Below are 19,663 nucleotides of genomic sequence, written 5' to 3'. Positions count from 1 at the left end.
ACAGTAGACATTTGTCTTATCCATTTGGGCTGCTATAAAAATACCGTAGGCTGGGTGGATTATTAACAACAAATTTATTTCTTACAATTCTGGAAGCTGGAAAGTCTAAAATCAAGGTGCTGGCAGATTTGATGACTGGTCAGGACCTGCTTCCTAATTCATAGCTTTCACATTGCAGAAGGGACAAGGAAGCTCTCTGGGACCTCTTTTTATAAAAGCACTAATCCCATTCCACCACTGAGGGTGGAACTCTCATGATGTAATCACTTCCCAAAGGCCCCACCTCCAGATACATTGGAGGATTAGGTTTCAACATAGGAATTTGTGGGGACACAACCGTTCGGTCTATAGCATTGTCCTACGACACCCCTTCATTATGGACTTTATTGGTGATAGGCAAAGGCTAGGGAGGAGTGGGTCAAAGCATAACTGGTTTATTGGTTCATCTCTTTTTGATAGCGTTTCTCACACTTAAGGTTGGTGTCATTTGTTGTGTGGAATTACTTATCATTGTGTTTACAGATCGTCAGAGTGAGTGTGGTATGCCTTGTCAGGAGGTATAGAAAACCTACTCCCCATAAATGGAGCTGCTAAAGACAGAATTATGCAATAGGTTTTATTAAGCAACTACTATATCTGCAAACACTAATAGTTCTCAGACTTACCATGTGACAAAAATCACCTGGAGAATGAGTTAAAACAGATTGCTGGACTCTACACCAGTGTTCCTGATTCAGTAGGTCTAGGGTGGAACCCAATAATTTGCATTTCTAACAAGTTCCCAGGTAATACTGATGTTACTATCTGGGTTCAGTCATTCTTTGAGAACCATTGGCTTACAGGGACCTTGCAAACTAAATTCTGTGACCTCATAGTAGAATATCTGTAGAATTAAATAGGGCATAGGTACCAGAGTTTTTACAAAATCACTGTTGTGTCTACATCTAGCCATATATACTCAGAGACTTTACCAAGTAGCAAAGTACTACTATACCTTCTTTTTTCCCAGTGTTTTATATTGAAAACAGACGTCAGCCTTTAAAATTAGTATTTTGAACAAAAGAGTAAGGAAGACATCTGAAGCCATCTGAAAGCTGAATGACCCTCAGAGTTGTAGGGTGCCTTGTGGTTTACAGAGCAATTTCCCTTCCTATGATTTTGTAGGTAGTGGGGAAACTCAGAATATTTGTGACTGTGCACCATCACCCATTGACCAGGGATGCTAGTACAGTACTAGCACTCAGATATGACCTCAGGATCCAGGCTTTCACCCATCACAATAAGTCGTGCAGAGTTAACAGGCGATGGAATTGTATGAGGTGAACCAGGACATCCATGGTTCTGAGGGTGTCGGGAAGTGGAGACTTGCAGTCACAAAGTTATTGAAAGACAAGTAATGGCAAGTAATGATGCCTTACTTGAGACAGTTTAAAGAGCATTTCCCATGTGTTATCACCACTGCCAACATTAAGGAAGTACACATACACACCCACTGCTCCTGATGTGAGAGACCAAGAAGTCCATGTAGATTTTTTCCTTTTTTTTTTTTTTTTTGCTTTTTTTGCCCATGTAGGTTTTTAGGGATGTTGCTCTCCACTTTCTCATGGTGCTGCCTCAAAAGGGTGGGGGCACTTCCCTACCTCTGACCCCATTCCCTGGGGCAGCCAGTAGCAGACCCAGTGGCTGGAGACTGAGGTCTTGGGTAGGGGTCTTCGCAAGGCTCTTCCAGGAAGCATGGGGACCTCTCTGCTCATATTCTCTGCCCATCCCTCCTTCAGCATCCTGGAATCTGAGGTGAGAGTGGCCACGACGGCGGCTTTAGGGCCCCATGGTGTCTAGCAAGCGGCTTGACATCCATATAAACAGCATTTGGGGGCCGAAGTGGCCGGGTCTGAGCCAGCAAACCTAGCTACCTGGGAAGACTGGGCGATGGGCCTCTGTGACCAGTTTCTGCTGGGCTTGGAGCTGCGGGTATGAGCTTTCCAGCAGTCAGCAAACTGTCCTGCCAGAGACACTTTCCTAGGCTTGGAGACAGCAGTCAAGACAGACTGGGTCCCAATGGCTCTTTTTTGGAGGTCTTGAACCCTACGGCCAATGCTCTGAGTAGGTGCTTGAGAAGTGCGGACCAAGAAAAACTCGGATCACACAGCTCGGAAAGGAGGGACAGGCAGTGGGGTCTCCGCACTGCCTGGGGGCGGGACCTCCAAGCTAAGTTGAGGAGAAGATAGGGGAGAGCGGCTGGCTGCAGGACCGAGCTCAGTGCGACTCCCAAGTCATTCGCTGGGAGGGGCTCTCCGGGAGAGAAACTTCCAGAGGTATCAGAGGGCACCCCGCAGGGCTTGGGCAACCAAGGTTGGGTTGGGGCCGGCTTCCGGGCTGTAGGATAGGGTAGGATTAGGGGCGTGGCCGCAAGAGGCAAGGTTGGCTATCAAGAGAGTTTCTATTTCTTCATCCCCGATTCCCCATTAATAACCTGCCCCCACCCCCAACCACGCTGTCTCCCTGTCACCTTTCAGGAGCCATTCTCTGCTCCAACTCCCGGTCCGAGGCTCCTTTTCTGTCAAACTCACGCACTCCAGTTCCAAGCCCCCAGGACACAAACATCACCAGTCTGCCCAGAGGCTTAGAGCCTGCCACTTCCCTTATCCCCTCAATGAGCTGCAGGCCTCTTCCTCTCTTGGATAACCATACCTGGCAGGAGCAGGTGCTCTCTGACCCCTGCCTCCCCTCCTGCTCCCCGACACTGGGGTGGCCTTGGCAGTTCTCCATCTGCGAAAGGCGCGGGCCCACACACAGTGCGACTGGGTGAATACGGGCAGCAGTGTGGTGGTGACAGTGGCTGCCAGGCCTTTGAGAGGCACTCAGTTGTGGTGCCAGGCCCCGGCCAGTACCTGTAAGTGTGTAGCAGGGATAGAGGTGGGTAGTGACCTGTGAGTCTGAGATTCTACTGTCAGAGCAAGAAAGGCCACGTGCGCATTGCATTTTAGGGTATTCCGCAGCAATGTGTGGCCCTGGTGACTTTCTCTTTTCAGCAGAACTCGGGAGAAGGGCAGCAATAGTCACCACCGAGTTAGTCCATATCCAGGAGCCTGTTCCTACCAAGCAGAGGACCCCTAACCCACGGTGGTGCCAAGGTATAGATGAGCTTTCTCCCCATCTCCATTAAGCCCCCGAAAAAATAAGTGTAAAGTCTAATGTAGAGTGCAAACCTAGTCTCCTCCCTTCATAATCGACTACAGCCTCTTAAGTCCCTCAGATAAGAAATTCTGGATCATGCCACCCTGAACATGCCTGATCTCCGAAGCTAAGCAGGGTGGGGCCTGGTTAGTACTTGGATGGGAGACCACTTTGGAAAACCTAATGCTGTAGGCAGAAAAAAAAAGAAATTCTGGAGTCGCCTGTGTCACCATCCTCCGCCCTAGACAGGTGGCCCCAGGACCCACGATCTAGGGCCCGGGACTCAGCACCCGTTTTCATCAGGATCTCAACCTATGGAGAGGCGGGCGGCAAAGGTGCCAAGAAATACTTGTCAGGGGCGCATGGCATCTTCCTCTCGGCGGTCTTCTGCCTTGGGCATGGGGAGCCGCTTTACACCCTCATGAGGCAGCAGGGAGAGGACGCCTGTCCCTGAGTAAGTGGAGCCAGTGGGAAGGGGCGGCTCAGGCGCCCCAGGGAGAAGGCTGGGTGGAAGGAGGGGGAGATCCTGAGTGTTCAGACCTTGTCACTATGAGAGGAGGGGCCGGAGCCCAGCCTATGGCGCCCGATACCAGCAGGGCAGTTGGAAGAGCCAGCTCTTCTGTCTCGGAGAGCCGCTGAGGAGCACGGGCGAAGGATGGGACCAAAGGGGTCCTGGGGTCGCGGCGCTGGGCCGGAGGTGGGGTAGCCACCTACATCTTTCAGGTACGCGCTCGCCTTCACGGGGGCAGCTCTGAGTACCAGCGCTCAGTTTTAGAATCCTAAACCTCTTCCCACGGGCGCACACACCGGAGCTCTACGTACGGGCCATAGGCCTGGCTGGGAGCTCCTTCCCTTACTACAGCCCTAGGGGGTAGGTAGCCCTGGCCCAATGCCCAGGTCCTCACTCGACGGCTGAAGGGCGCGCCCCTGAAAGCGCCGCTGGCCCCCTAGCTGCACGCGGACAAGCTGCAGCTGCTGCTGGTGGCGGCGGGAGGAGGCGATCGCGCCCACCTGAAGCGGCAGGAAGAAGGCGGGACTCAGGCCTCCCAGAAAATTAGAGAGCTGCTCTGCAGCGCGGGAGTAGCGGGAAAGGCGAGGCAGCAGGAGCGGGTGCGGGAATGCAAGGAAGGCGGGTGTGCTCCCCATCCCCGTGGCCAGACGTTCTGCTGTCGTTTCTCAGGTGGAGGGGGAGTCTGGACATTGCGGGCTCGCTCTCAGCAGGCTGGCAGCTAACGGGAAGAGACTGAGGGCGGCCAGGGCTGCTCAGAGAGCTGGGCTACATTTGGCTCGGCCACAGCGGGAGGCTTAGGAGTGGCAGCGGGGGGCCTGCCTACAGAGGCAGCGGAGGCTACTGGGCCACCCCCAGGGTGAAGTGAGGTAGAGCCTTAGAAGAGGCCGAGTCCTTCGGAAGGATGGATGGGAAATGTGTTGAGCGCTGCTCCAGGCCAGAGCAGGTAGAGTAATAAATTGCTCCTAGAAAAAGAGGTCAGGTAAGTTGCAAATCACACATGCAGACTGGACTCTCTAGATTGTCATTTAAATCCAGGATTTTCCCATCACAATAGGTCTCCTCCTCGGTTCTGCAGCAGCCCAGAAACTTAGAACTGGTTGAGGTAGCAAACTGAGAGGACAGGCAGAAAGGCAGGGATAGCTTAAGCCAGTTCTCAAAGTGTGGTCTCTGAACCAGTAGCATCAGTATAGCCTAGGAAGTTGTTAGAAATGAAAATTCTCAGCCTCTCTCCAACCTACTGAACCAGAAACTCTAGGTGATTCTAATATACTCTAGAGTTTAGAAACCACCGATGTAAAGAAACAGAGCCTTGTGTTTGTTCGGGCTGTACTGTTCATAAGTACTTTATATGTGTGTGTGTGTGTGTACACACACACACATGCACACACACACACACACACACATATATGTATAATTCTCCATTATCACAGAAATGGAACATGTGGTTGGGCCTCTCCCATTTCATAACTGAGGATGTGGGACCAGAGGGGTTAGACAGAAAAGGAGGTGAGACAGGTCCAGCTGATTACTCCCTCCCCACTCCCTGGCTCCTGGCTCCTCCTTGTGAACTGGCAGCACCTGTATTGTAATGCTAGCGCAGAGAAGGCCACACCAGGATTTCCACTGGAAGACTCCAGCCTCCCCAATCTTCATAAGCCAGCTTCCCATCTGTGAGGCAGCTGTGTACCCCTTTTCCCCCTCATTTTGTAGCCAAACCCTCTTTCCATTTCCATTTCTATTTCCAGGAGGTGATGCCTCTGAGACCGATATCTTCTGGGCTAATGGGGAGGATGAGTTATCCTTCCCACACCCTAGCAATGATCTCTACTTGCAGCCTCTGGCAGGTTTTGGCCCCTATCTCCCACCTTTCATCCTGGCCTGGCTCTTTTCCTCAATCCCTAAGCCCACTCCCATCTGAGCCATCAATTCTGCACTGTAAACTATCTGCTTCTTGCACAGCACAGGAATTTGAGAACTGGGCTGTCAGTTGTGATGCCAGCATTGGGCATTCTGGAGAGCTTGTCAAGTATCTCCTTGCTGTGAATTCTCAAATACCTTTGAGCTCAAGGATTCCAGAAGAGGGAGTATCCAGGCTAGACAGAAGTCTCCCAAGCCCTCCCACCCACACTTAAATGCCTGGTGTTGCCTCTTGTTCCAAAGTCCAGGGCTAGAATTAACCACATGGCTGGGAAAAAGTATGTATGTCACCTTCCTCACCTGTAATATCTATTCTTTTACTCATAATAATGGGGAACCATGGAGAAATGGAGATCTGACTGCACCTCAGTTGTAGTCATTGGCTTTTGAAAGACTTCAAATGGCAAGCAGAACTCCCCTCAGCCAAATGCATGTGCCCAGAGGGCATGGAGCTAGCTGCTGATAACATCATCAGCATGGGTAAGTTCTGCCTTTGTCAAGGTCTGGACTCCTGGGGCCACAGGCTGGGAGAAGTTGAGTATTGGGCATGTTGCCTGCTATGTGCCAGGCACTGTGTTAGGTGTAGGCAGGAGACTGGAGATGAATCAGTGCATGCTCTTCCTTCAGGGAGTATGTAGTCTAGTGGTCTAGTGTGGGAGGAGAAATAGTTATCTATCTATCTATCTTTCTATCTACCTATCATCTAGATCTATATTGATATATGGATCTATCTATCTAAATCTACATCTAGATATAGATATATTATCAAAATAGCAATTGCCACGGGGGGTGTAAAGTGTTTTAGGGGTTCTCCAGAGAGAGAGAGGTGCTTGTCTGGGATAAGTGGGGAAAGTGTTGTGGAAAAGTTCACACTTGAGCTGAGTCTTGAGGCATGGGTAAAACCTGGGATAGAGGGACAGAGAGTAGCTTCCCACAAGAGGTATCTCTCTTTGTCTCTAGACGTGCCCATCACACCCGCCCCAGGCCCTCTGGTTCTATTGGTGGTTGTGGGGGTGACCTCTACACTGAGCTTCCTTATGGTGTGTGGGGTCCTGATTCTGGCTATGAAGCATCCAACAGGTATGGCTATTCAAGGCTGCCCACCTCTCCACTGAGCTGTGTGGTGTCCCAGGAGCAGACACAGCTGATTTCAAGACCCCTATTCCCAGTAGAGCAGTAGCAGACTCCTCTGGGGTTCTAAGAGTAGAAGCAGTTGGAGAGGCTCAGGGAAAACATTTGCTTTAATGGGCATCTGGAGAGGTGTCCTGGGCAGGGGGAGGCAAAGCAGAGTGGGCCTGATGAGCAGGTAGAGAGTATGCCATTGTTCCTTCCATCTTCAGTAAACCGTAGAAGTGGCAGGGCCTGGGGACAAGGCTTCCAGATCCTGAGCTTGAGCTAAGCAAGCTTTGAACCTCCATCATCAGGACAGCTCCCAACCCCTACTACTGCCATATGGGGCTTGGCATGGCCCAGTCCTGGCCTTTGCTTCCAGGGCTTACTGAGGTTTCCCCAGCCAATGTCACCCTGCTCAGGTGAGTCCTCCCACCTCCTTCTAAAAATCTATGTACTCTGAACCCCTACCCCACCCCTCATCCTGCTCCTTGCTGTGGGGAATTATAAATCCTAGAGAGCAGTTAGCTCAAACCCCTCGTGTAGAGGAGATAGAGGCCAGAGAAGCTCCAAAAGGAAAAGTAACTTGTCCAGGGTCAGCTGTCATCCCCAATTCTGGGGAATGATTCCTTTGGAGCAAGCGTTGCCTCCACCCCAGGGTGTCTGCAAGGACCTAAGGGATGGCCTCATACAGACTCTTACCCCACATGTGCCCTCTCTTCTGCCCCAGCTCTGTGTCAGTCAACATTGCCTCTTCAGGGCTTGTACTTGGGGACATGTCATGATTTGATTCCTGGGGAGAAGCAGGAGTTCATACCCACTCATGGCTGTGAAGAATCCTCCTCCCCCTCAGACTCTCATATAAGTCCAGCTGGGGGGTAGGGATGGGGCAAGGGAGGTAAAGGAGACACTAGACTCTTTAGGACGCTTCCTCAGGCTCAGCCACCCACTCCCTCCCAACCTGTCGTCCGCAGAACCCTGGGCCATGGTGCCTTTGGAGAGGCCTATGAAGGACTGGTAATTGACCTTCCTGGGCACCCCAGTTCCCTGCAGGTAGCTGTCAAGGTGAGAGTGGGTGGGACTTTTGGCTGGAGGTAAGAGAGCAGGGATCAGTGGAGGGAGAAACAATTGTTGGAGCTAGGGTCAGCCCACCCTCCTGAAGCGTCTGGGGAACTCAGGAGCTCTGTGCCCTTTTCCTTCCGAGACCCTGCCAGAACTCCAGGACAAGCTGGATTTCCTCATGGAGACACTCATCATCAAGTGTACCTGGGGCCAGGGGCCAGGGTGGAAGGTGTGGGGAAGGCACCCAGAACTGCCTGCTGGAACAGCCTCTTTTTTCCCCGGGGCCGAGAGGTTGCAAGCCTAGGGACACAGAGGTCCCCTAGAGCATGTTTTCTTTCCCTTTTGGTGATAGGGTATGTGTACTACCCACCCAGCAAGTTCAGCCATTAAAATATTGAGCATTGTGTGAGGTTCAGCCTCCAGGCTACCCATCCTCTGATTCTGCTGGAGTTGATGTCTGGAGGGGACATGAAGAGTTTCCTGAGGCATAGCTGGCCACACCTGGTAACCCTTCTCCCAGCGCTCCACGCCCCTCTAAAGACCCTGTTCATGTATCCCAAAACCTCTTTGGATTAATGTGCCCTCTGCCCAACCCAGGGCCAGCTGTCATCTCTGGTCATGCAGAACCTGCTTTAGCTGGCTCAGGACCCACTATTTGGAGGAAAATTACTTGTCTATAGGTTGAGAGCGATCTTGGCTCCAGGGACCCCTAGCCAAACTCTCTCCCAAAGAATGAGCCCTTCCACATAAATTTTATGAAAGTAGATTAGAACCAGAGATTCTGAGTTTGGCAGTAATTTGTTTTTGCTGACTCTACAGGGACATTGCTGCCAGGAACTACCTGCTGAGCTGCACTGGGCCCAACCTAGTGGCCAAGACTGGGGACTTCAGATTGACAAGTTATCTATAGGTGTGGGGCCTAGGTAGGTGGGGAAGCCTTTTGCTTCAAAGGAGTTTCCCAGCAGCACTCTGTGGCATTTGAACTCATGGCTCTCCTCCTTCCTCCTGTGGAGCTAGTTATCACTGCAAGGGGGGCCGGGCTCTGCTGCGGTCAAGTGGATGCCCCCAGAGGCCTCCCTAGAAGGAATCTTCACATTTAAGACAGACTCCTGGTGATAACACATCCTCTCCCTTTCCCTGCCTTGGGCCACCTCATGTGATGGAAAAGGGAAGCTATGTCTGATAGGCTTCATTCAGTTTCCCCCACTCATGATGCAGGTCTTCTGGGGTACTGCTCTGGAAGATCTTCTCATTGGGTTACATGTCCTACTCTGGTTACTCTGGACTTTGTAGTCGGAAGTTGACATATAGACCCTCCCAGGGACTGTCCAAGGCCTGTGTGAGTATGGAGTGTTGCCCAGGGACAGGGATTCTTCACAGCCATGGGGGCGGGGCATGAATTCCTGCTTCTCCCCAGGTATTGTATCATGACTCACTGTTGGCAGCACCAGCCTGAACTCTGCCCTAGCTTTGCTGGCATCTTGGAGCATCATCAGTACTAAACTCAGGTATGCCCTATGACCTGCCCTGACCATCCTGGTCTTGAGGGTCAGGAAGGAAGCCGTAAAACACTGGCCCTCTGCTCCCTTACCCTCCCATTATAGGACACTGATGTGCTAGATTCACCCCTGCCAATGGAACTGAGGCCTACCCTGGAGGAGCAAGGAGCTTCTGGGCTGGGGAGCAGGTCTTTGGAGTGCCTAATATTCCCACAGGCCCAGAAATTGAATCTGGAGAGCTTGAAGAACTGGGGAGGGAGTCTTCTTGGCCTCTGGCTACCCTCAGGCCTCAAGCCCCCCAAATCCAGGGGCCTCCAATCTCAGAATCTTTAGAATCCTACCTATGACTCCTGGGCCCCAAGGGTGAGGACTCAGGCATTGATGCTAGCAAGTGTTCCTCCCTGCACTCCTCCCTAGACTTCTAGGTGGCTTGTTATTCCAGTAGCCTCTTTCCCCACCTCCCAGTCTGTTTTGTGTGCCTGGGCCTGTCTCAGGGCTGGCATGCACCACTGAACTTTCCATCCTGGAAACCAGCCCCAGGCCTCCTGGGGAGGGGCCTGGCCACTCCTAGTCTTTGATCTTTGGGACCAGAGGCCACCCCTCCCCCACTCCAGGAGTTGAAATTGCCTCCTGCAGGAAGCCTTCTCTGGATTGCCCTTCCCCCATAAGCATCCTTCATTTGAGCAGACCCCAACCCTACAAATGGCTCTAATAAAGAACTCATATCCTCCATTGATCTGAGTGGACATGAGGGATGCCTGGGAATTGAGAAAGAGGAGACCAAAGGAGGGAGGAGATGAGGCTGAGTCGCCAAAGCTGGTGTCTTTGAGTTTTATTGGGAAGTGGAGTCCATTGTAGTGTGGGAGATTAGACCAATCGATCTAGTGCCTGCAAAATAAAATTCCTTATCTGGCCTCCTTGGAGAGGTACAGAGCCCCCTCAAAAGAACTGGGCTGAGGAAAAAGCCCATTGTCCCAGTCTATTCCGGTAAATTAGTGTCATTGGCTCTGGGACCCCTGGGGCTCGAATGGGGGTGGGGGACAACCCCGGTGCGTGCAGTGCGTCCCATAGCGGTTGGCACTTGGCCCTGCAAGACCCTGTGAACTGCCCCAACCTCTGGGTTTCAGTCTCTTGCCCGCATGCAGGCATTCATGGCAGGGACGCAGCCTGAAGGTCCATTGTCAGACCAGCTAGTCTGCGGGGAGGCAGGAGCCTAGCCTCATCTCTCCGCCAGACTGGCCAGGATGCTAATGAGATTGTCCAGCCCCAGCAAATAGCCATCCTCGCGGTTGCCCTCCTCCCAGGGCCTCCGGTGGTCCAGGGTCTGGCCGTCCGGGAGGGGAGTGGTCTTGCCGAAGTCGATGAGCCACACACCGGCGCGATGACAATGATCATGCACGAAGAGCAGCGAACTGCCAATCACCTGCCGAGCCCCACTTGGTCTGATCACGGCCCTTTCTCCCAGAACCTCCTCCACCCTTTTCCCTCTGTAACCCTCGCAGACCCTCCAGCCCCCCACCTGAGCTTACCCCTCTCACCTCATGCCTCCGGAAGAACTCAGAGACCTCCAGGGTATCCCGAATCTGCAGCAGGCGGTTTCGATACCTTTTCTAGAGAGGGTAGAGTAGAAGAGGAAGGCAAATTAGCTAAACGCTAATTGAGCCTCTGTTAATATTAGGGGCCGCAATGGGGGCTCGGCTTGGCAAATACCCTGGTGAGGAAAATACAAGCCCCCACGTGGTATGCTGAACAGAAGGGAAGGAAAGGAACGTAAAACCATTACAACGCAATGTGAAAAATTCTAAGATGGGGGTCACAGGCGAGGGCAGTAGACCGGATGACCTGAGGGCACCTCTCAGTTTCAGGCTCTCGAATATCTCAGGGTTCTAGGATCCAGCGCTCACCAGCACTTCCGCATCCCCTTGCACAAACTCCTCAAAGACGCGGATCACCTGCTCCCGGCTTCGGGTAGTCTTGAAGTCGGTGCTGCAGGATCCGTCGGCTTTCTTAAGGAAGTGGGACAGGAAGTGTCAGGGGCCCCGTACCCGCCAGAGAGGGAAAGTTTGAAAGAAGGGACCTCTCGGGATGTTGGAGGCTGGGGACAGAGAGATGGCCGCCAGAGGGTGCCTTTGCAGGGGGATGGGGGGCCGACATGGAGAGCAGACACTGCGCTGTGGGGCTCGGTGGAGGAAGGGCCGGAGCTGTGCAAAGCGAAGTGGGCCTGGCCCACCTTGACGCCCTCGATGCGGAAGCCGAGTGTGGTGCTGGAGCTGATGCCTTCTCGCCACTGCATGTATCGCGGCTTAGTGACAGCGCGCTGCGCGTGTTCCTCTTCGGTGGGCGCTGCAGGATCCACCGCCAGCATCTTCTTATACATGTCCTTCCGCAGCTTGGGCCGCTCGCGGGCTTTGGTCAGCTCCTCTTCCAGGTAAGTCCTACGGAGGCACAGGCAGCGACGGAGCATGAGCGGGCACACCCCGAGACCCCATCGAGCACGGCCCTGGGTACTGGGTAGAACGCTCTTCCCAGCCCTGGGGTTCCCGCCAGGTGGTCTCCACCCAGCTGGGCAGGGCACGCGTACCTTACGCCCATCTTGCAGTCAAGTACGCAGGGTCCATCGAAGCCGTCGAGCAGGTCCTGCAACTGCAGGTAGCTCTCGCCGTCGCGCTCCACCACGCCGTGGAAGGCGGGCACGCAGCCGCGCAGCGCATCAGCCATCAGCCGCGCCAGGCAGTAGCGCTCCGGCTCAGAGCTTCGTTTCAGGATCAGCCCGCTGGTGCCCGCCGCCTTGAAACTCCCTGCATACCCGCACTATTAGCGCTGCTTAGTTCATCCTTTACCCCTATACCCACTCACACAACCGCGCCTGCCCCATGCTCACCCGTGTGCCCAGCCAGCTGCACCCAGGCGTAGCGTTTCTTGAAAGGGCTCATGACCGGCAGATTCACCATGGTCCGGATCTTCTGCCAGTGGCTTTTCTGAAAGCAACACGGTCCGGGTCTGCATGTCCGGAGTCTCAGCAATGCGTAAGCCCTCCCTCCTCTGGAATAAGGTCTCGGCCAGCCCTGTCAGTCCGCAAGCAGCTAGCGCCTCATCATTCATTCATTCATTCAAGTAAAATTTATCATGCGCCTGTGTAGCGGACACTGAGATGCACAGGATGGTGACAGATATCTGAATGTGGTGAAAAGAGCCCCGGATTTAGCATCAAAAGGATCAGGTCTGCACTTCAGTTCTGCCGCTCAAAAGCTGCATGGGTAGGTTACTAAACTGCTTTGTCCAGGTTTTAGAACTTTGTGAGCACGAGAATCACCAGATTGTCATCCTCGTTAAAAATGCAGATTCTCAGGTTTACCGTAGGGAAATTGTGAGTAGGTCTGGGGTGGGACCAAAAATTTGCATTTCTACCAGTGCCTCAGGATATTCTGGGGCCTGAGAAACAAACCTCTGAGCGTCAGTTCCTTCATCTGTAAAATGGGAAAATAACACTATCACTGGGTTAAAGTAAATGAGGCTTGAGCGTAACAGGCTCTCTCCCAATCCCATTTCCTGGCAAGAAGCAGAAGCTGGAGAAATCTGGATTGTTGATTCATTCACTTGGGACCATAGGTTCCTTTCATTTAGGGAGACAGACAAAAGCAGTAACAAACATTTGGCCCAGGGCAGGGAGGCCGGCCCCGCAGGACCTGGAGAAAGAATGGCTTGGGGCTTCCCAAAATCCTCTGCTGTCCCTGGATACCATATCACTCTTCACCAGTTGGCAAGACCCAAAGGGCACCCTTGGTTCTGATCTGTACCCAGAAACCTGAGCTTTGAAAATGGGATGCAGAGCTGAGGGCCTGTCATCTTAGATGGGACTGGGAGGGAAATGTAGATTTTGCTGTACCTCTTGCCTCATGACCATTGCTTCTAGCCTCCACTGAATCCTGAGAGCATCTTCAAACTCTGGACCTTTCCTCTTCCCACCCAAAACTCATCATTCCTATGTAAACAGGTTTGTAGTACACACGTTTGCTCATCCAAACTGCATGTCTGCTGCCTCCTCTCAGGGGTGCTTGCCTTTTAGAAGAGTTATAGATGTGTGCCCCCACAGGGCTGGAACCCAGAAATCCAGCCTCCCTGACCAGAGGGAGTTCTCAGAGGGAGAGGGAGAACTGGGGCAGTGGCCTAAGCAGGGGAAGGCTATTAACCATTAAGCCCTTTCTCATGGGAAAGAGATGGGGGGTAGTAACAGAGCACTGGATGGGGAATCAGGAGTTAGTTCCAGACCTGGCTCTGTCACTTTCTAGCTGAGTAGCTCAAGTGAGAATTTCATCTCTGTGAGCCCATTTCCACTGGGAGGACAGAGCTGCTGTCATAACAAGAACTACCATTTGCTGACTGCCTACTGCATGCCAGGCACTTCTCAATCTCCATCAGATAGCATTGCTCCTGCTTTCCTACTGCAGTCCCTACATGGCACACTGTGGTGTGATCACATGTCCAATCCCCAGGGATCTGGGGGTGTAGCCAGAAGTAGCCCACTAGAAACATGACATCTCCTTCAAAACTCCCTTTTTTACTCTTTAAATACATTCAAGGTCTGCATTATGCTGCATAATAAATCCAGGTTTTATTATAAAACCTCCACCTCCAAATCCTCAAATAAAATTCCAGGAAGATGTGCCATGCGTATTCAGTAGCACCATCCTATACCCTCTTCTCCCACATTCAGTTTGAGAATCATGATGATGATGATCATCATCATGTACATGCACAGCAAGTACATGAGGTGGTGGCATTATTGCCATTTTACAGAAGGAAGTCAAGGCTTAGAGGAGTTAGCTTGCCTTCATTCCCTACCTCCAGCCTCTCAGTCTCTGGCTTAAGCTCTCTAGCAGCCCAGTCCCCTCCTCATGTTCCAATTGCTCCAGTATGTTCCAAAGTCCATGCTACCACCCTGACTCCCTTTGGGGATCAAATGGGACCCTGGAATGAGAAAGAGCTTTGTACTGGGTAAAGTGATTTGCAGCTACAAGGTCAAGTGTGTTTTGATCTCTGGGGAAACACTGAGATCTGCCTGGGGACCCGTCTCTGTTGGCTAGGCACCTTTATCTTCATCAAAAGGAATGGGTTTAATGATGGAGCTTCAAGCACCTTCAGGGGCCTACTGGCAGAATATGGGGGACAGTGGGATAAGAGTGGAGTTAATCAGAGAGTAGATATATTTCTGTAGCCAGCCAAGTAGAAGAAGGTATCACCAGTCTTGGGTCAGGTGAGATGGGAGAACTGCATCAGTCTTTCTTCTGGGATCATATAGGAGCAGTGAGTGGGGCAGAGAAGGTGGGAGAGGATGTGGTAGAAGAGGATGTAGCATCTGCAGCCCTAGACTACTGCTACTTGATTAATGTGGGATAACACAGCATTGTAAAATACGGTTATCACCTACTCTCCCCACCCCAATTTTGAGAAGATCATATCAGTCAAGAGCAGCAAAGACTGAGGCTGATTCCAGTCATGCAGGTTACAAAGGGGTTTCATATCCATTATGTCATTTAAGCTCTCCCAGCCACCTCCTGAGGTTGTTGGTATGATAGAATTAACTCCCCTGATCGTAATGGATATGGTCAAACATGGAAGGAGTTGATGTAAGTGTCATGGAACTCATTGCCATCCTCCATCTGAGGGAGCTACCTCCCACAAGGAACATATGCATATAAAGATGCTTGTCTCCAAAAAGGTTCCTGGAAAATCATTCTTTGGTGGGTGGAGATTTGAGCACATGAACAACAGCAGGGAAGATATTTTTGAGCAGGTAAGGCTTTTATTGTATGGATATCAAAAAGCAGGTTTATTATGTTACAGAGTGAAATCTAGCTGAAAAGAAGGCCAAAGCCCCATCCTCTGGCCCAGCCTACTCCCCACAGAAGTCTAGGAAAGCAACTCACAGCCAGAGCCTATCCTGGTATCTTGGGGCAAAAAGCCCAGGAGAGCTGACCCTGTGAGTCTTTGATGAAGTCACAGGAAGACCCACTGATAATTGCTCACCCCTGGAGCTAGACAAGGAACATCTCTCTCAAGAAACATGCCTGCACATTAGCCTTTGATGATCCTTTGTCTAAGCTCTATTTGGAAGACCTGAAGACTCTTGCTTCTCAGATACACTTAGTGTCTGATGTGATATGAGTATCTGCCAGAGTGGACCCTTTGCTCTGTCTTTGGTACTCATCTCCATACTTCCTGACTCCCACTCCCTACCTCCAGCCATGCAGTCACTGGCTGAAGCTCTCTATCAGGCCAAATCCCTCCCCATGTTCCCTTTGTCCTATCAAACTAGCACTCCTGCTGGTGGTGGTGGTGGTGAAAGCAATCAGTTTAAATTTATAAAATCATTTGCACTAAGGTATAAGTGACCCACGACTTCACCCTCCCAGGAGCATTTACTTTTTAAAAAGGAAGTCGGTTAACCTAAATTCTGCTCTATAATTAGTGAAAAGTGAAGTGTGGGAGTTCTGGGTCCAGGACAGGACAGCATCCAGGTCTCCTTACCCATCCTGGAGCACCAAGAGAAAGAGAACCAAATGAACAGGATCCAGACACCCTTTCTTCTGCTAGAGCAACACTCCAAAATTATTTTAAGAGGCAGGCAAGGCTTAAGACTATGCCAGCTGCCCTTGGGGAAAGGGCCCCAACTCTGCCCCTGGCTTATATGGATTTCCCTGCTCTTGACTTTTCCCTCTGCTAGAAGAAAGGCCCAGGGAGAGTGGCAGGCTATCCTCAGCTATCCTGGAGGGATCTCAGCTTCAGGCTCCTAGAAGGAGAAGGATTTATGTGCCAGGCAGAGCCAAGGCAGAGCCTTTCCAGGCCTCCTTCAGCTCCAGCTATTCCCTGTATCTGCCCAGGCCGGAGTACTTATACTGGTGAGCTGGTAGTAATGCTGCTGCAGTACCCTTCTCCCAGCTGCATCCTTCACGTTCTGCCAGCCCATGGGATCTGCTTCGTGCCTGGGGAAGCCCTAAGGGCAGCCTGGGCGGGTGCACTGTGCCACTCCTGATCCGCTGCGAGGCAAAGTCCGCACCGGGGCGGCCCTTCCACGCGGACGCAGGCGCCTCTGTCAACACCCCCTGGCTTATCTGCCGCCGCGGCTGTTTGCCTTCGGGGAGGCCCCGGAGGGCTGGGGGTTGGGAAGGCCTGAGAGACGCAGCCTTGGAGCTGCAAGGGCCCTCAGCAGCCATCTGCTCCAGCTCCTGCCCGTGTCGGGAGACGGCGAGGTCCAGAGTGGGAAAGGCCGGTCAAAGATGCCCAGGGCACAGCTGCGACTGGTCCCTGGAGCCTTGACCCCAGCCGGGTTGCCTACTTCGCATACAGGCTTGGGTCGCTAGACCTCCTCTGCTCGCAGACGTTAGTGGGAAGCGGTGTTTGGACGGGTCTGCCCTCGTGGCCTTCCTCCTGTGCCCCCTCTCAGCTGTCAGATATTTGAGCGGGGGGTGGGGGGAGGGGGCGAGGAGGGGCGGGGGGTGTGGTGGACCCGAAGCTACTGCTCCGGATTTTCGGAGGCGGGGAGGGAGGAGTCCTCTCACTGCCCCACATTCCATCACCCCCTAGATACCTGCCTCCCTACCTGGGCTAGGGTTGCGCTAGAACGACCATGGGTCAGGGGCACCCTTATTCTCCAGGGGAGGAGAGAGAGACTCCCCGAACCCTACACCTGGCGGCGGGGTATGTTCCTAGTCTAAGAGATTTTTTTTTCTTTTTCCTCTTATGTTACAAACCACACCGCCCTCTGGGTAATGTAAGTCTCAAGGGGTAACTAAGTCACAGATCCGTCGCAAGTCGTTAAAGTATCTCCACTGCCTGGTCCAATCCGAGAGTGTGGCGGAGCCTGGGTTCGGCAGGCCCGGGCCGCTCCCTAGTGCTGTCCCCACAGCTCCCAGGCAACCCTGGCGTGCGACCACAGTTCTCACCGCCCTTCTGGGAAGGCCCGGAGGCACCAGAGCCTGCAGGGAGCCCTTCGCTTTTACCTCAGCTCACGGGACACTTGCATAACGTGGATCGAGAACAATTCCTTCGCACTGACCACAGGGAGTTATTTAAAGTATTTCGCCTTCGTTTAAACAAGGGGCAAAAGACGGCTGTCCTGCGCGCGGCACACCCCAAAGGGACAAGCACAGGGAATGACTTCATCGTAACTTGGCCTGGATTATCCGAGGGTCAGATCTGGCCTCTGACACCAGAGACGGATATTAGCAGGCTGATCCCGCCTTTTCGGCCTCAGTTTACCCTCCCCTGGCCATAATTAGGAGCGGTAAACCGAGAAGGGCGGCGTTCCACCCCCTGTCAGAGCTCCCAGCCCCGCCCTTCCCGCGTCCACGCCTCGTGCGGGCGCCGGGAGCAGACGGCGGCGGTTCCCGAGCAGAGCCTGGAGCGCAGCTCCACTCCCACTCAGGAGAGGGAAACCGTGGCAACGGCGGGGGTGGGGCCGCGACGCGGGAGAGGGGGCGGCGAAAGAGAGAGACTCGTTCGCCCCTGTCTCTCTGAGAGTTCGCCGGGCAAAGCCGACCCCTTCGATTCGTCCAGCCCCACCACGCAGTTAGCAGGTCTCGCTCCCCCGCTCCCCACCCCACCGGGTCCCCGTGGCCGGTCGCAGACTCCGCCTCATTCGCTCTCTTGGACCCTCCAGGGCTCGAGCCACGACCCTTCTGTGGAATCAGGGTGAAAACTGCCCAGGCGACCCCGACCCCTATGTCCCTTGGACAGTGAGAATCGGGGCTCAGCGGAGGGAGCTCGGGGCAGTAGTCGGCCCTCAGCGCGCTCCGAGCCGGGTCCCCAAAGCGAGGCCCCCGCGCCCGCGCTGGCCCCGCCCCCGCGGCCCGTACCTGACCCGCGTCCTCGCCGGCTTCCAGCTGCACGTTGCCGCGGCTCCGGCTCTCGCTGTCGCTCAGCAGATCGTCCTCCGAGTCCTCGGGCATTGACGAGGAGCCAGTAGAGGAGAGCGACGAGGTGGAGAGGCGGCGCGGCTGCTGCAGGTGCGACGAGACCTCGGCCGGGAGCCAGCCGCCCTCGGGCTCGGGCGGTCCGGGGCTAGCCGGGGGCACGTCTGGCTCCTCGGCTGTCACAGTCAGCTGCGGGATCACCGGGGCGGGGGGAGCCCGCGGAAGCCCGTTGGGGACCTGTCTCCCACGCCGCTTGGCCCCGCGGGACCGGGGCTCCCCCGCGGCGGCGGCGGCCGCGACTGCGGCGCAGCGTGCCTCGAAGAGCAGACGCAGCTCCCCGACACTCCGGCGCGGGGCCCGCTCCAGCCCCGGGCTGCAGGGCCCCGCGCCTCCCGGCCGCGCCATGCCCGTCGGGCCCCCGGGCAGGGTCATTTCCCGGCACAGGAGCTGCAGTGGAGCCCGGCAGCCCGCGGCGCGGCGGGGACTGGAATCGCTCGGCGCCCCCGGCTCGAGACTGCCCTGAGGCGGAGCCTGCGCCGCCGCCTGCCTGGGCCCCGCCTCGGCCGCGCCCCCCGCCCACTCCTTTCACTTTCAGAGAAAGCGCGGGCCTCTAAAGGCCTCAGCTCGGCGGGGATGGCTCTGGCTTACTGCTCCGGGTGGCCAGGAAGCCCAGACTTCGTAGACATAAAACCAGGGTCTGGCCCTCACGGCCTCTCTGTGCCCGCCCTCGAGGAGACGGGAGGGGCGCTCCGCCTCCGGGTCCTACTGCCTTCCCAGCCTTCGGGGCTGTAGAGGAATCCTCCTCCTGCCGGCTCCAAGGTCTCTGACCCCGCAAGGGAGGAGCTAATCCTGCTCTTGCTCTCCCATCCAGTCCCTCCGGCTCCTTTCGGCATTCCATCCATCCTAAGCCAAGGTTTCGAGGTTTCCCGGGCTTCTCTCTTCCCGGTGTCCCTTCAGCACAGAGTTCAAGGCCACTTGCTTTCTAAAGAAGCCTCTCCCAGGGCGCGCGCTCAAGCGGGGACTCTGTCCCGGGAACGGCAGAGACTTCTCCCCTCAAACACCCCACTTCCCTGCGGGCAGAGAACAAGGCCAGGGGGCGGGGCCTGGATCTCTTCACGTGTCCAGGCGGAGTGTTGGGCTGCATCCCTGGCTGCTGGCTGGCGGGAGCTGTGCCCCTCTTGCCCCCTTTTACTTTTGGAGTTTGGGGCTTGGAGTCTGCTGCGTGCAAGTAAGTCATTTCACCTCCTTGAACTGCTGATTCTCCTCCGCAAGGTTGTTTGTCCACCTCACAGGATTGCTGTGAGAATAAAATAAAATGAAAGATGTGAAATCTCTAAAATGTTAGAACAGTTTTAGAGTGGGTGGTAGAAATAGCCAGTCTCAGGTTCACCACACTCTAAATGTAATTAGGAAAACCTCACCTGACCCACAGAGTTTGGGCTGTGAAACTAAGAGGGGACTGCTGATGTTGGTGC

General features: G+C 54.1%; 2 protein-coding genes across 2 annotated transcripts; one reads left to right on the top strand and one right to left on the bottom strand.

The window, feature by feature from the left end:
• The first annotated feature begins 1,973 nt into the window (after positions 1–1,973).
• On the top strand, positions 1,974–9,693 carry LTK (leukocyte receptor tyrosine kinase). The gene is given in 25 exon segments (XM_023527705.1): positions 1,974–2,103; positions 2,517–2,645; positions 2,733–2,786; positions 2,789–2,869; positions 2,872–2,893; positions 3,481–3,631; positions 3,774–3,817; positions 3,819–3,900; positions 4,129–4,544; positions 5,399–5,532; positions 5,933–6,085; positions 6,566–6,674; positions 6,946–7,137; positions 7,690–7,780; positions 7,920–7,975; positions 8,152–8,281; positions 8,375–8,424; positions 8,426–8,449; positions 8,564–8,686; positions 8,786–8,823; positions 8,826–8,889; positions 8,996–9,052; positions 9,054–9,116; positions 9,195–9,285; positions 9,382–9,693. Coding segments are annotated over 25 exon segments (2,796 nt in total).
• Positions 9,694–10,087: 394 nt separating this feature from the next.
• Positions 10,088–19,278, bottom strand: ITPKA (inositol-trisphosphate 3-kinase A). Its single transcript, XM_011354947.2, has 7 exons — positions 18,132–19,278; positions 12,158–12,254; positions 11,858–12,074; positions 11,507–11,711; positions 11,181–11,282; positions 10,815–10,886; positions 10,088–10,699 (listed from the first exon to the last, which is right to left on the bottom strand). The coding sequence occupies exons 1-7, from the start codon at positions 18,618–18,620 to the stop codon at positions 10,496–10,498; spliced, it is 1,386 nt and encodes a 461-aa protein (XP_011353249.1). The 5' UTR covers positions 18,621–19,278; the 3' UTR covers positions 10,088–10,495.
• Positions 19,279–19,663: the final 385 nt, after the last annotated feature.

The sequence above is a fragment of the Pteropus vampyrus genome, unplaced genomic scaffold, assembly GCF_000151845.1.
Source record: "Pteropus vampyrus isolate Shadow unplaced genomic scaffold, Pvam_2.0 Scaffold19, whole genome shotgun sequence".
Lineage (NCBI taxonomy): Eukaryota > Metazoa > Chordata > Mammalia > Chiroptera > Pteropodidae > Pteropus > Pteropus vampyrus.
Note: the sequence above shows the minus strand (reverse complement) of the source record. Positions and strands in the feature narration are given on the sequence as shown.